General features: G+C 41.8%; 2 protein-coding genes and 1 long non-coding RNA gene across 10 annotated transcripts in view; 1 reads left to right on the top strand and 2 right to left on the bottom strand.

Moving 5' to 3' along the window:
• Nucleotides 1–2,050, bottom strand: part of UBN2 (ubinuclein 2) — a 51,964-nt gene extending 49,914 nt beyond the window's left edge. Inside the window, exon 1 of the mRNA XM_038152960.1 lies at nucleotides 1,631–2,050. Coding sequence (XP_038008888.1) covers nucleotides 1,631–2,050 — 420 coding nt within the window. The remainder of the gene's footprint in view (nucleotides 1–1,630) is intronic.
• LOC119707685 lies at nucleotides 2,048–11,743 on the top strand. Of its 4 annotated transcripts, none has more exons than XR_005258813.1 (4): nucleotides 2,048–3,881; nucleotides 7,437–7,620; nucleotides 8,493–8,570; nucleotides 10,153–11,743. It is a non-coding gene; the product is annotated as an uncharacterized LOC119707685 (long non-coding RNA). The 4 variants fall into 4 exon arrangements; XR_005258811.1 differs by having other exon boundaries at nucleotides 8,493–8,587; XR_005258815.1 differs by having other exon boundaries at nucleotides 7,437–7,995.
• A 147-nt stretch (nucleotides 11,744–11,890) lies between these two features.
• Nucleotides 11,891–16,210, bottom strand: part of TTC26 (tetratricopeptide repeat domain 26) — a 49,265-nt gene continuing 44,945 nt past the window's right edge. For 2 of the 5 annotated variants that reach the window (XM_038154706.1, XM_038154701.1), the window contains exon 18: nucleotides 11,891–16,134. In XM_038154706.1, the coding sequence (XP_038010634.1) occupies nucleotides 16,023–16,134 (112 nt within the window). In that variant the 3' untranslated portion in view covers nucleotides 11,891–16,022. The remainder of the gene's footprint in view (nucleotides 16,135–16,210) is intronic. The other 3 variants (XM_038154702.1, XM_038154703.1, XM_038154705.1) reach the window with 3 other exon arrangements.

Below are 16,210 nucleotides of genomic sequence, written 5' to 3'. Positions count from 1 at the left end.
CTTTCTTATAAAGCATTACTATCAGTGTCCCTACCACAAAAGCAGTTTCTGATACCAGCTGTACCAAAATCCCCTAAATCAATGCTCTCCCACCCCCAGAAGACATGGAATTTGCATCAGAACTACATCAGAAAGAGTCTGTTTTCCTTGAGTATGTGATTAAGATACTGGCAACCCTCAGAATAAAAGGCAGTTACGGAACTGGGAACTGCCAAAGGGAAAAGTCAGCCTTCAAGTACTGAACCACTTCTAAACACTAACAATTTTCACCTTCATGGAACTGCTCAGAAAGATTGCACTTCAGAGAGCAGCATGATTATGCTACACTAATTCTGAGGAGTCATAACTGGCACTGTTTGCCCACAACAGCTGTAGGACAGGATGAACAGAAGGAACCTTTTAACTTGCATGACAAGATCTGAGGGATTAAAATCAGTCACTGATTTTTCTGCCTTCTACATTTGAACACAATCCAGTGTGTATATCCCTCCTACAGCAGAAAAAGTGAGCAGCCTGCTAAGTATAGCTACAGCACCGTCATCTCCTAGAAACACTTTGGTTCAGAAGAAAAGTTTTAACCATATTCAAGTTTGTGCTGGATGTGAAAATCCCATGGGCAGTATCTGTACTGGTATTTGATACTTGCTTTTATCACCAGATCTACCACAACCTTCTAAGTAGTAGTTACTTACTTGCCCTCTGCCTTTTCCAGTAAGAGACAAGCTTTCTCTAAAACTGCCTATTGGATTAAAGAGAAGCCACAACTATTTAAATCAAGTACAACTTCACTCAACTAAGAATGAGCAGCTCAAGCGTAACCAGCTTAAGGACATGCGTCTCTTCTTCCTACTTGGAACAGTGGCCCTGTTGATTGGCTAACAAGGCTTGCTTCCTAAAGTTGTCTGCAGGAGCTTTGTCCTTAAAAAAAACAAAGTAGTTCAAGTATCAAACACTTTCTGCTTGGGACGAACAAGCAAAGGAAGAACACTTAGGGTTTTTTTCCTTGAATTAAGTTCTCAACACTTACAGGTGTGGTCACCGGTTCAATATTAACTCTCATTTATCCCTGTCTCCTCCAAGACTGCAAAAACTCCTCTCAAAGTCTGCTAATGATCACTTCCCTGCTTCTCGAGGCTTATAGCAGGGCCGGGCTTTCTTTATTTACCTGCACACAGCCTAGGGACAACCCGGAATACAGACCGGCGTGGTCAATTTCGTTCAGCTGCCGGTAAAGGGCTCCCAGGAAGGGAGGATGCAACACCTCTCCGGGGAGGGAAGGGGAGCCGGGATAAGCGGGACACAAGACAGTGGCGCTTCTCCGCCTCAGCCCGCAGCAGAAGCCAGGAGCCCTCGGGCAGCTCAGGGACGAGTGGGAAGCCTCCCCTTCCCCCCACGGGCACAGGCGCAGCCTCAGCACCAGGAGGAGCCCGCAGCGACGGCAAGGCAGCCGGACTTCCCTCCAGGATGCCGCCCCTCCCGCCGCACCGGGACCACCCCCGAGCAGCAAGGGGCAACCGGTAACACTACCGGCAAAGCCGGGGCCGCCGGCAGTCGAGAGGAGGAGGAGGAAGCGCGGCGGGGCCCGTGCCGGCGGGAAGGGAGGGAAGAAGGGGAAGGGGAGGTCCCGTACCCGCGAGTCCCCGCACAGCAGCAGCTCCGGGTAGCTGAACTCCACGCAGCCCTCCTCGGTGGGGTCCTTCAGCACCACCTCCAGGCGGACCGTCTGGCGGAGCGGGAGCGCCTCCCGCGGCGGCGGTGGCTCCTGCCGCCCGCTCTGGCGCGGCGGTGGCGGCAGCGGCGGTGGCTCGGGCCGTGGGGGCTCCCGCTGCGGCGGCTGCTCGGGCCGGCCGGGATCGCGGGGCGGCTCCGGGCGGGCAGCGCCGTCGCTGGGCGGCTCGTGCGGCGGTGGCTCCGGCGGTGGCGCCTCACGGCCCGCCGGAGGTGGCTCCGGGTCGCGGGCCGCCGGCTCTCGCTCCAGCGCCGGGCTCTCGCCCTCGCGGCGCCGCACGGGTGACAGACTAATGAACGGCACCCGGCGCGGCTCCGCCATCCTCCTCCGCCGCCCCCCCCCCGCCCGCCGTCCGCCGGCCCCCGCCTCACACGTTCGGTGACACCGCTCTCCGCGCTCCCTCCCACCGGCCGCGGCTCCTCCCTCTCCCTCCTCCCCGCTCCGCCGCCCGGTCGGAGCTACCCCTACGTTCTCCTCGCCGCCCCCGCCATCTTGGCGCCCCCCCACATAAATAGAGCAGCCCCGCAGCCCGCGCAGGCGCAGCCGGGCCCGCGTCGCTGCTGTTATTGCTCAGCTTCCCCCGGACGTCAGCGCGGCCGCCGCCGCCCACACGCCGCGGGCGCCGGGCCCGCCCCCGGTTGCCGGGGCGATGCGCACGCCGGGCCCGCCGCCGCCGCCTGCAGCCGCGGGGGCCGCGCAGCGCTCGTCCTCCTGGGGCCGCGGGGGCAGGCTGCGGGGGCCGCGGGCCTGCTGAGGGGAAGATCTGCTGAGGTCCCTAGAAGTCGGCGGCTGCGGGTCAGTCACCAGAGAAAAGCCACCCGTGCGGGGAGAGGCCGTTCCCAGCCTGAACGGCGCGGACGCAGCGTGTCTCGGTAGCACCTAGCCCACGCTGAATGGAACAGCACAGGATATCGGGGTTTTACAAAACCGTGCCGTATGGCGAGGTTGATCGCAGCTTGTTTCTACAGAAGAGCAGCCGCTGCCCAGGGTGCCGGCCTGCCCTCGGCGGCGCGGAGCTTGTTCAGCGGCCATGCCTGGTCTGTAGCGAGCAGTTGTGGCTTGTTGGGAAAGAGCTGCTCGAGAGAGAGAGAGAGGAGACGACGCGAGGAAGGCAGGGTTTGAGCAGCAGCGAGACTTCCCTCATGAGCGGGAGCTGCCTGCAAATACTGCAAGTGTTTCAGTCTGTCACCACCCACTTTGACAGACTGATGGCTGGTATTTCCAGATGGAGCTATGCCACCAAGGCAATGTGAAGTTTCAATAAGCTTATGAACATCATGAGTATTGTATCCTCTAGCTTCATTGGAGCAGAGAAAAAGACATTACCATTTTGGGGGCGTTTTTTAGTCTCAGAAATACGAGGTAGGAGTGGGTCTATTCTCTTTTTTAAAAATGTACTCATGCAAAGCAAGCATTTTACATCTGTCTATTATTTTGCATAATGATAACAGACTATTCTGTGCATCACATTACTCCACTTTTCAAACTACATCCATCATTGTGCTTGATGTTTTCTTGTCATTTCATAGGAAGCCTTTTGACTTGACTTTTTAATTTCATCTAGACTCCAGAGAAGATCTGTGACTCAGAACAATGTTACTGAAAGGAGGGCATTTCAGAATACTGCTTGCAGCAGCAAGTCACAGGAATGACTGACCTGATCTGAGAAATGTAAATTTTCCTTTTGAGGCTTGAAACTTTGTTGAGCTTTATACTCTAAGGGACTTGTTTTATCTTAAAGCCTTGCATGTTGTGGTGTGACTAGCAAACTTAGTAGAGGTGGATGTATTTCTCAAATATGTTTCGGCTTTCAGCATCAGAGTAACATGATTTGGTAGTTGCACTTGTTCTCTGTTGAGAATTTCATACAGCTATCAGCTGATGCACAAAATAGGAAATGTATTTCTGGATTCAAACTGAGTGAGGATCCCTAAGCTCCAGAGTTGTGGACCCTGCCAGGAAGATTCTGATTCTCATCCAAGTTTCTGTGTTATCTATGCCATTAAATCCTGTGATGGTAAAAAGGGGCCTTTCCTCAGAAAAAGAGCAGTTAATTGCATATCAAACAGAAATCCTATGTGGAAGTCACAGGCTCTTCTGCAGCTCTGCTGAACCTTGTTTTCAATTACCAGATGAGAGACTAGACTTTGAAGTAACTACAAGAAGAATACAACAGGTAGTTTCTTGACAGATAATACTTGGATATATCCATGGAAAGTGATAAACTATGTATTTTAAGTATCTAATGTAAAACTCCATTCAGTCTTTCAGTCTACTAACTAAGATATAGGGGACTATATCCAGAAGTAATCAATGTAGGGCATGCCAGAATAAAATCAGTTTTACGAGTACCTGAATCCAATGCTTCATATTGTCTTGTAGAGTAGATATACCTGGAACCACACCTTGGTCAGATTTTTAACATGCTTTTCAAGTAAAAAAAAAAAAAAAAAAAAGCTGGAAAGGAACAATCATTCAACCCATGGTAGGGTTACAGAGAAAACCAGTAGTAGTTCTTGGAAACAGTTTCAGGTGGCCATTTGTTCTGAGATTGTAGACCTTGATATTAGAAGCAGCCTTTCACATCTAAGGTTACTATAAATTAGTCATTCATATGTCCCCCTTTCCTTTCTCCTAGGAATTTAATTAGACAAGTAAACCCTCGTATTTCTGTATTATCTAACCTCTAAGCATCTTAGTGTGCGCATACCATTTTTGTAGGGCTTAGTATTTGTTTATGCAACTAGACAAACAGTAGTTCTGTATCTTTGCATTTAAAGGGAAGTCACTAAAGACAGTTTGCTCTGAGTATCTGAACTAAATAAAAAAGAACCTTGGCAGGTGATGCAAGCATAGTAGTCACTGGAATATGTTAATGTTACATTTGCTCTGAGATACTAGAACCATTTGGAAAAGAAAACAACCAAATTCACTAGATCATAAGCTCTCAAGGAATTTGGTTTTGAATACACCAGAAGAATTCCAGGCTTGTACCATTTCAAACACATTCAGTAGGAGTTAGATTTGTAATTTATCCATACTTTTTATTCTGTTTTCCTACCTGTTTTGTTCTGTTCATTAAGCTCCATCTCAGGTATTATCTGTGCATAGTATAATGTGCTGCCCTTGTCAGTACAACGCCAAATTTAACAAGTATCATTTAAAAAAAGTAATTAGAGATGTGCTGCCAGTTACTTTGCTTTCTCTCAGGATATGGCCAGGCTAAAATAGTCCAACATTGAATACAGATTCCTTCCCTTTGTATGTTATATGAAGGACACAGAGACGCACATTAAGAGTAAAAAAAAAAAATTTAACAGCTACACAGAGAGTAATTTTGAGATAATACTGAAACAGCTTTCTATTTCACTGGTGAAAACCAGTATGAGTAGATCAGACAAAGTGGATGTTTGGAACTACAGATGCTGCAGCCACATTAGTGAGCAGCAGTTTGTTGACCTGACTTAGTTTCAAATACAGAAAACAACAGAGACAGACCAGCAAACTGCAGAGGCCTCTGCTTTGGGGCAGGTGGGATCCTCCTGCTCTGGAGTGGCTTCTCTGTCTGTAGCACTCTCATGCTTTTGGGCTGCGTTGGTTGTGGTAGAGTCAGAGCTGTACCCTATTTCATTACAGACCAGTGGTTACTGCTCTCCTGGACCTCACGGAAGCCATTGTCTGGCTTCCTCTGGGCTGGACACCCCACAGCAGCAGGCCCAGGGTTCCACCAGAAAGCAGAGCTGTCCTTATCATCAGTTATATCTGTCTCCAGGGAGCTTGTTTTCAGCTTCAAAGGCTATTACTACATAATAAGCTTAGGTGGCATGGGATGGCAGTTTGTTCTCTCCTTTCCTTAAGATGAGCACTGGGATCTACATTAGAGGTAACAGCTGCCAGCCAGCTCATACCAGTGGCAGTCACATCTCCGCTGCTCAAAAGTCTCCAAGACAGGGAGAGAATATCCTCATTTCCCATCAGCTGCTTCCTCACTATATCCTTGGTTTCTTATGGTCCAACCACAAATCTTGTTGATCCTTGTGGTCCTTTCACTGGAACTGCTCCCATAGCAGCTGTAGCTTCCATTTCTGTGTCAGGAGATGATACAGCTGCAGGCAGGTTGGTGCTTATGTAGCTTTTACTAGAACTGCTGCTGCATCACAAGAATCCACTGCACCAACAACATGGCTAGCATTGCTGGTTTTCTGTTTAATGAGGATTTCTGAATTCAAGTGTGTTTTTTTTAAGTTGCTCTCTGCTAGATCCAGAATCAAGAAATAAACCACCTGCTTTTTTTTTCCAAAGTGAAACACCAATGCCTTTCATACCATTTAGAAAATTGATTTATCTGCAGGATCCTGCCCCCTCATATTTTTACTGTTGGTCTTTCAAGGAAAAATACTGTTTCCTGAAGAATATACCTCTAGCTTTCTTTCCTCAGGCACATGTCTTTAGGAGCTGTTGTCAGCAGGTCTGCCATAGCCTTGAGAAGTCTGAAGTACACTTTTCAGTGAAGTAAACTGTTTGGAAGGACTGTAGGCAGGTAGAGAAATGCCAAATTCACTCTAGGAAGGCTGTGTGCATTAGCTTCAGGTAATGAGGGTCTCCTTTGATGGGTCAGTAATATTCATTTGTTACAATTTCACGGCAGAGGAACTGTGATAATGAACTTTATCCCATAAGTTTTTGTTTGCTCCCTGTGAATTGCTCAAGCCTCATTTACTGGAGAATTTGAGCCCAAGAGTCACTGAACTCCTCTCCAGAGCTTTAAGAAGTGCTTTGAATAAATCTGACCAAAAGTGCAAGGTTTCAATGGCAGTAGGAAGTTTTAAAAATTGTAACAATTTTTATGCAAAAAGTAGTTAGTGCTCCTGTAACTGGAAGCACTTTTTACCCCTAGAAGTGGATTTAGGTGCATCTTTTGCTCACTTGCTGAGATGAGCAGTGGTCTTCCAACACTATGTTTTACCAAGCAGAATATAGGTCAGTTGTTCCTTTGGGTAACAGTAGCAAAATCAATTGTAACTAACAAGAACACTTTTCTAGTTACATCTTATTTTTTACTTAATTGTTAATAATGGTTTCTGCTTCTGGTGTCAAGATTTCTTGCTGGAGCAAGCACTCAACTTTTGTCCTAGTGTTAAGGTGAACTCAGTAGAGTTTGACAAATAAGCTGTAAACTTCTATAGTAGTAATAATTCCAGGTGGTGTATGGACTCTGTTCTTAAATGACATTAATTTGGCCATGTCAGCCCTTGAGATGTTTTCTCTGCCAAGCAGTGAATCCCTAGGAAATTCCTCTTTGCAGGTTTATTTGAAAAACAGGGGAAAAAATCAGTTACCTTCTAAGTGATCAGAAGAAAATGAAGGCCATTGAATTTCCAAAATAACAAGCAATAGGACAAGATAAAGTTGACCTCAAATTGCACCAAAGGGGGTTTCAATTGGATATTAGGAAAAATTTCTTCATCAAAAGGGTCGCCAAGCAATGGAACAGGCCACCCAAGGAAGTAGTTGACTCACACTCCCTGGGGGTATTTAAGGGCTATGAAGATGTCGCATTTGGGACATGGTTTAGTGGTGGCTAGGGTACTGCTGACAAATGGTTGGATTCAATGAACCTAAAGTTGTATTTTCAACCTGAACGATTCAATAGTTCTTTAAAATAACCTTTTAGTTGAAATCCTAAACTTTTTTTTTTCTTTTGTAGATAGAAAGAATAGCAAGAAAATTCATCAGAAACACTTTTCCCCTTAAATATACAAGTATATATAAAGGCAGCAGACTTCAATGAACTGGCAAAGAAACTTAAACTGAGGAGCATCGGCCTGTTCCGAGTGTGGAATTTAAAACTGAAGAGGAGCTGTCTTTGAAAAGAATAGACTTCCTTAATGGTAGCTCTTTTATGATTCACACCTGCTCATTTGAAAGTGTAAAAACACCTAGATGTTGACAGAGATTGAGAGGGATTATGTGCTCTGGGGAGTTGTCCCTCACTTTTTCCTCATTTGCACCATTTTTTTAAAGACACTTGTGGCATGGTATGCTTATCTCCAATGAAAAGCCTGTTCCATCAGGCCGGCACCCCTGGAGGCAGCCGAAGATTACCAGGCTGTCTGAAACTTTGGAGTCAGGTTATTGTCTTATCTCTGCATTGTTGTCTGCCGGTTTTATTCTCCCAATGGCAATGAAAGCCACACAAGAATATGAGTCATGATTTCCGGCAGCTCTGCCACCTACCTGTAAAACGAGAAAGAAGGACTAGCCAGGTAGGGAGTTCTCAGTTTGAATTGCAATTTCTACACTAAAAGCAGTAGTAATGCCGTTTAATGAGGTAAAAGAGTCTGGAAGTAATTCTCAGAAGTACAAAAGGTTATGTGCCACAGATCTGCCCTCTCAGGGTTTCCCTTGTGGGTGCTGACCTAGGAGCAGACAAACACTCTTGGTGTCCTTGAGAGTGGACTCAGGCAGACTGCTGGCTAGAGGAGCCTTGGTCACTTGCCACGGTCACTTTCACTACTTTTTAGTGAAATATAAATATTGTGATAATTATAGGAAACCCATTTGCATTAAATACTGTAATATATTTAAAATTATTATAATTACTGCTCAGGCAACACCTGTCACACAATGTTCATCCCTGCAAAAAGGAGAATTTCATGTAATACATATATGTAGATGGCAGAGCAACCTTCTAAAAGTTATTAAGACATAATATTTGCTGTGACCTTGAAGAAATATTTTTTGTTCCTCCTTTCACTTTCAGGCTGGTTTTACCAAAACTCCAATTTCCTAACCAAGTTTTTTAATGCCTCTCAGCACTTTGGAAACTGCTTTTACTGATGTAAGTTCCACACCTAGGTAAGTGCACATTATCAGACAGCTGAGAGTGATTGCATAAACAAATTACCACATTTTTAACATTCATACAAGCTTATGATCAGAATAGTCAGAAGCAGACTTTGCATGTGCAGTTCAGCATTTTCATACTTCCATGATTTTATTTCCAAGCCAAACTGCCTTCAAAAAAGCAAAGCAGGTATTTATCACCAAGAATTAACTACATACTGAACTTGCAGATTCCACACAAAGCTGCTTTTGATTTGCCACAGCATTAAAAATAGCATCTGAAAAATTACATATGAAAAGCGATTTTTCATACATGAATAATTTAAATAGACATATGAAATTCTTTAAAACTATTTTTTTTTGCACCTCAAGTTGGATTTTCAGAAAATGTGACATAAAGTTTTTTGAGCATATTAAAACAAGTGTAGAATAGCAGCAATAGAAGTGACGATTTTGAGAACAGAGTGGACACTACATACCCAAAATGCTTGTGAAAACAAGCTACATTTTCTGTATGACAGTTCTATTTCAGATGTCATTTTTCTGACCTTAAAAGAATTAGCCCTGACATTGGTAAGTAATAGTACAGTCTACTCTTATCTGAACACTTCCTCACTGTTTTAAGAGACTGTGTTATTCTTAGTGTCACATTGACACTGACTTTTAGTCTTCCACAGGACTTAGGGTTTTACAAATCTGAAAATATCTCGCCTCGAATGCCTGTGAAGTGGGAGTGAGGCAAGTCATGCTCAGAGGTGGTGCAAGGGGAGGAAGGGAGAAGTGCAAAACAGCAGTAGTTTAGCAGTAGTCCGGTAGCCCTGTAAGGCCCAACACATTAGTGGGGAGACAGGAAGGGAAAACACTCAGTAGGGAACGAGAATGTGCAGAATGAAAAGTGGACACAGTGATAAAACCTGCTTGAGAACAACTGGCTAAACTGAGTCAAGAGTCTTGTAAAGCTTGCCGCAGAAATTACTTTGCTGTGACCAGAAAATAGCTCTTCTGCCTTTAAATGGTGGGGAAAACCACCACAATTTTATATAGACAGCTTCTCAGTTTGTTCAGTAATGACTAAGTTCAGCACATGTGGCATCACGAATAAGTCAGACAAAAGTAAGACTGAACTGGTAGAATGAAAACATTAGGATAATCATCAGTATGGGAATACACCAGGCAGCTTATCACTTGGTTTATCAGGTTTTGTAATTTAATTTTTATAACATTTTCTTAGAGACAGCTTTCACACGTGGATTCATGAGACGCAATGACATCATGTGATCTGAGTTAATTCACCAGCTCTGCAAAATAAGATACTGAGTTTTGTCACATATTGGCTCCCTATAAAATTGCCTCACCCATTAATGTAAGGCAAGAAAAAGAGTACAAGTAGCTTTAGAGTAGACATGCATAATGATCCCATCACGCTTAAGAAGGACAAAATCATCCAAGAAAATTATAGCTGTCACTTGGAGCATGGTTCTTTACTACATGATGTAAACAATGTCAACATTATTACATGTGTTCTTAAAATGTTACCTTTTATAATTGTGCACTGTTGTGTGTGGTTTTTTTCACAGAACTGACCACTTGGGAGTTGCTTACAGTGATCAAGGTGGAGTCTAAGGCTCATTACTCATCTCCAGTTAAGGACCAGCTTAAAGTGTGGTTTAAGGACTGCAAAAAACTCAATGCAATTCCTGGGTTCATGGAACAGCATACATAGTATCCCACTTTTTAGTTTGATTCAGCTGTATCTGCAAATCACTACTAACTATGAGACAGCATATTTCCTGTTCAAATAACTGGAGACCCATGATCTTGAAGGTCTATTGTAAAAACATATTAAAGACCATTACTTATTTTACTGCATTATTTTAAATTCTTCTAAAGAATTACTAAGAATAATACAAAGTGAAAAAACTAAGCACAATTCAAACATGTAAGCATGAATGGAAACAGAAATTCTCTTTTTATTTGAAGAATACACTGTGTCACTGTGTCTTCTCAAAAGTCATAGCTCTTCCTAAATATAGAGATTACTTTTATTTTTAAATCTATAAATAGATGCCTGTGTAAGTCATCAATTAACCAAGATCACTAAGGAATTTAGGAGCTGTCCCTTGCCCAGAGATGTGAAACGCCTGCTTTATTTGTTCCAAGTGAAAGCTTAAACTCTACAAAGTCAAAGGTAACATTTTAGTGAGTGGCTAAATGTGACTGCAGGACCAAAAAAAGAGTTGTTTCAAATTACGCAAAAGGACTTGAGCAACTGGACTCTATCAGTCTCTCTGGGATGGTGAAAGGCTCATTTAATATAGAATGAATGGGAAGTATCTCCTATGACATGGATCTTTTACAAGTTTAGCTGAATATAACAGTGCTGCAGTTCCTGCAAGTGCAATGCATACATTTCTGATGTCATATTTCTAATTTTAAAGAACAGCATAATACCATATCTGAAAGGTACATATTAAATAAGTTGACAATGATAAATGATGAAAAGCAGCCATCAATCATCAATAACAATGTCTTGGGGATCCTGGAAGTATGGAGGATCCAACATACCCCGTGATGACCCAGATATATCTGTAAAACTGTGCTAGTAAACAGCTCCCAAGAAACAAACTAGTAATTAGTGGGGATAAGTAGTCATGCAGAGTGGTCTGCATAAGCTGGAAAACGAAGCAAATTTGAACAAAATGTATTTTTGTAGAACAAAAGGTAGGCTGTCTTCTTCCAAAGGATAGACTGTATTCTGGAAAATACCAATTCTGGAAAAATCCTAGCTATCATGTCCCAGCCAAGAACCAGTTTAGTGTGAGGAATTTAGGAGCTGTGATAATACAGCAAAAAGGGTGAATGCAGTCTTTGAGTATCCATGCAGAAGAACAGCAAGCAGCACTATAGAGAAACATATTCCAATGTTACATACAGAGATAAATTATGCCCAGTGCTATGGGCATAAGCAGCCATCTTTTCAAAAAAATATCTGTTGGCAAACCAACTGCCAGTCTTCCAGCCAGAAAACACCTTTACAGGGGTGTCATATTTTCTGGAAAAATCTCCTTGCCCAGGATTTTGCTCCTGGGAAGCTGAGAAGCCTCACAGAAGAAGGAAAACAATATTATCTCATTTGCTTCTCCTGTGTTTTACTGCTTTGGAATGTGTTTGGAGATTTTTTTATCCAACTGGTGGTTGTTTCATTGGTTTCATGTGAATTGTTTTGACTTAATGGTCAATCCTGGCCAAGTTGTGTCAGGGCTCTGGAAGGAGTCACGAGTTTTCATTATTATTTCTTTCTAGCCTTCTGTAAGTATCCTTTCTGTATTCTTTAGTATAGTTTTAGGATAGTATTCTTTAATATAATGTAATATCATAAAATAATAAATTAGCCTTCTAAGAACATGGAGTCAGATTCATCATTCCTTCCTTGTCTAGGGAACCCAGCAAATACAAGACAGGGGAATCTGCCTTATATACAAACAAGAATTGACTTGCTGCACTTTAAAAGATGAAAAAAAACTCCAAAGAAAACCACAAAAAAACCAAACCAAACCAAAGAATGCCAGGCTTTAATGGTTAACAGCAAAGATGAACACTGGAAGAACTGAATATTAGAAAACAAGGCTAAACAAGTTGAATTTAGAATTAAGGTACAATTTCTAAAAAAGCAAGTATGATTTAATCATTTGAATAAATTTCAAAATAAAACTACGGATTTCTCATTATCCATCTTCAAATTAACACTCTTAAGTTTTTCTGGCAAATATTTTATGGTAAGTCGAGTTAGTTAATGGATTCAACACTGGTGAAACCTACCATCTTGCACTACATAGTGTCAGGCCAGCTTATCTATCAGTTGATTAATGACTTGATTTTAATGTTACTGGTAACACTTTCATGCAATTGTCTACTTATTCAATCACCATGTCATAGACTGAAAGGGAGGAGGGAAATTTGGAAATGAAACTTCAAAAACAGCAAGTGGAAGTTACTTCTGGAGATAATTTAGAGGAAAAATGGTCAAAGAGTAAAGCAGTGGGCAAAATCTAGATGTTTTCTTCAATGCATGTATAGCTCCCATATAGTGAAGCTACAGGCAGCAACAGCCATTTAGGTAATTGTTTACTTGGTGTCTTGGCCTACTAGCCAAGTTCCTCATTCACGATCAGACAGCTTTCTTATGAAGATCAATGAGCCAGCTTCCAGCTGAGGGAGCCACATAAACCTAAATACCTGCTACAGTCCAGAGCTATAATGTGACATGACTTTTCTTTCACACTGAACTTGTCACCTCCAGTTTAATTCACTTAGATGTTACTGTCATAGCTGTTGTTCAGGTATTAACAAGTTTAATTCAAGGTTGACTTTCTTTCCATCAGGAATGGGTCAGCACTCAACTAAAAGCAGTTACATGCTGTTTGGGGTTTGGCTTTCTTTACTAGTCACTATTAATGCTATGATTGCTAGCAGAGCAGCTTCTGTGCATTCTCTGTAGCTTATTTTTCCAGAATCAGATGCTTATTCAGAATATAAGAAATAACTCTAATTTCCATTTTCTTCCTTGAAATTATAATGATGCAGCAATTTATTTCTCCTTTAGTCTTCCTTTCATTACGTTATCTAAAATGCCACTGTTTCAATTTTATATTCACTTACTCCTGACCCAATAAATTTACCCATTTCCCTGACTCTGCACATGCATTTTTCATTGCCTGCTTGCTCAATAGGTCACCTGCCTTCACTCCTAGCCATCCTTTTTAGAGTACCTTGACTCCTTAAATTTCCACAGTTTAGGGAAATATGAAAATGGACAGGGATAAAATTTTATCTCTTCTTTACTATCTTTCATTTCTGTATCAGCTACGGCAACTTCTCATCTCTGTGCTTTGAATATGACCTCAGATTAAACAATGGAACACACATTCTAGATGTATTTCTAAGGTAAAATAAACACCAGTATTTCAGTACTTTTCTTGTTCTGCATTTTAATAGTACCTACATATCTGCTCTATTACCAAGACCTAAATGCTAAGACAGTATGTAAAATACCTTATTTCATCACTGCTCAAGGCAAAGCAATGCAGTCCCCTGTTTTATCTTAAATGATAAAAGCTTTATTGCCAGTCAATATAATACACTGTGCTAAACCCCACATTATTTAGCATATCAAATATGATATTATGGCTACAATAAATAAAGGTAAGTTAAAAAAAACCCCCAAACTTCTTCCCCTCTGCATTAAAACTTCTTGTCACAGACAAGAGAAGGTAAAATTGGCCCCCAAGCCCTTATACTGCAAAGCTATCACACTTATTTCAGAAGATTCAACCAACATGTAAAATGGTATGTAACAATTTGGATGTTTTTCAGCAATCCTGCAGGTTAAGTTTCAATAAAGGGAGTAATTAGATGCATTTAACATCTGCTACAAAGCCACCAACATGATTTTTTGAAGCTTGGTACCAAGATTCATAATTGCATTCCCAATCTGTTTCCAAGTTAATTAAACTGAGATGGAAAAGAAAAATGCTGTTCATGAGTAAAGTGTTTTGTAACTACCTTCAGTGAAAACACTGCTCCTTTTACACCTCTTTTGAATGAGTGTAGCATGGCCCCTGCTGAAAGGCTTATTGTTGCTAATGTGATGGATCAGTTTCTAGATTTAAGTGCAAGTAACCACAACTATCCATGTACTTCTAGACACCTGAACAATGATACACACATTTTTTGCTTAAAGCAGTAAAGCCAGACACATTATATGGCAGAAAGGTGTGCATGTTCCACATACACCCAGCTTAGTTTCAGCAAACTACTATAAGATCAGGACCAAGGCCATTGGCCTGCTTCTGACTGATTAATGAACATGCACTTAACAATCAGCCACAAACCTGCCCTCTTCCACAGCAAAATGAATACACTATTTCAACTTCTGCAATGTGAAGCAACACAGACCAATCAGACATTCAGCTGTAGATTCAAATAAGAGCTTTAATCAATGCACAGACAGTAGAGAATATGGTATTCTGAATTCCCCTCAAAAGATAAAAAAATACTTATTAAGTATTTTACAAATTTATAAAATGTAAAGTTTTCTTTTACAAATAATATACAAATGTTTTTTACTGTCAAATGTATAAGACATTTTTATGTTACAACTGTTGCCTTCTCTTAGAATTATGTATTCCCTGAACTGTTCTCCTTAAAAAAAATGGGACAGTATAATAAATCCATAAGTATAATGAATATATTGCTCATGATGATGGTAAATGCTGGACAAAATAATTCAAAAGATCTTTTTATCCATCAGATTGCTAAAGTTCTCATATGAACTATATTAACATGAATAAATGTTCTGAGTGTTAAATTTCAAAGTGAGATTGAACAAGATCATCAGTCAAATAAGTCTCCATGCTCTGAAAAAGATGACAAGAGAGAAAATAATCCTTACAGACAAAAAAACCCCCAAATTAAGGTATTGGTAATTGAAATTCATCCAGAAAAGGATACTCCTCAGAATACCCGATAGGTAATCTATAAAAGTCCTAAAGAAGCAAGACTTTTCACAAGAGCATGTAGTGACAGGACAAGAGGGAATTGTTTCAAACTGAGACTGCGTTTAGCTTAGGCATCAAGGAGAAATTCTTTACTACGAGGGTGGTGAGGCACTGGAACAAGTTACCCAGAGCAGTTGTAGATGGCCCACCCCTTGAACTGTTCAAGGCCAGGATGGATAAAGCATTGAGGAACCTCAGCAGCTCTGAGTAAAAAAAAGCTGTCTGAAAGCTGTACCTGCCCATGGCAGGTTGGAACTAGGTGATCTTTAATGTCCCTTCTGACCCAAGCCATTTTATGATCATATGATTCTATGTTAAGCCTTTTGTATTATCTGATACCCTAGTAGTGCCTAGTAGTATCACTGTCACCACCTCTATTTGCCACATTCCATCACTTGCTGACGTAGGTTTGTCTGAGTCACGTAACAAATGGTTCTTCTCCAGAGGCCAGAAGACTTGCTGGGGAAAAAAACCACCATGCAGTTCAGTAACTTTTGTTACTGAAGGAGGAATCTGGGGAAAATTTGAGGAGCACCTTGATTTTGTAGACAGTTGGAAGTGTCTACAGTTCCAGTCTACAGTTTTGTAGACAGTTGGAACTACTATTAAAAAATCTTTGAGGAATAGAGCAGTGCAACAGAAAAAATACCAATACAGTTTTAATTTTAAAAAGAAACAAACCCCCCCAAAAAAACCAAACCAAAACAAAACAATTTGCTGTATGTTTTGAATCTCACTGCAGGACATTCTTCCTCAGCTGGGTCAACTGCTTGAATGCCTAAAGTCCTGCAAGGAAGGAGATACCCAGAAAGCACAGGAGAAACCAAGAACCCTTGTCTTGCAGCCAGACATACAGTAGCAACTGACCTGGTTCATTTTGTGACACAGACTCAAAGGGGGACTCTGTTCTCCTTGGCCCACTTTTTCATGACGCGAACAATGTACTCTACTTGAGAATTACCAGTGCTCTTCAGAAGGTGCAGAACTTCCCGCAGAGTCTCTCTACAAAGGTGAAAAGCAAAGATTTAAGTGAGGGTTAGACCCAACTGATACAATAAACTGCTTACATCAAACTATT

This window comes from Motacilla alba, chromosome 1A, assembly GCF_015832195.1.
Source record: "Motacilla alba alba isolate MOTALB_02 chromosome 1A, Motacilla_alba_V1.0_pri, whole genome shotgun sequence".
NCBI lineage: Eukaryota > Metazoa > Chordata > Aves > Passeriformes > Motacillidae > Motacilla > Motacilla alba.
This window is presented reverse-complemented; position numbering and strand designations above follow the sequence as displayed.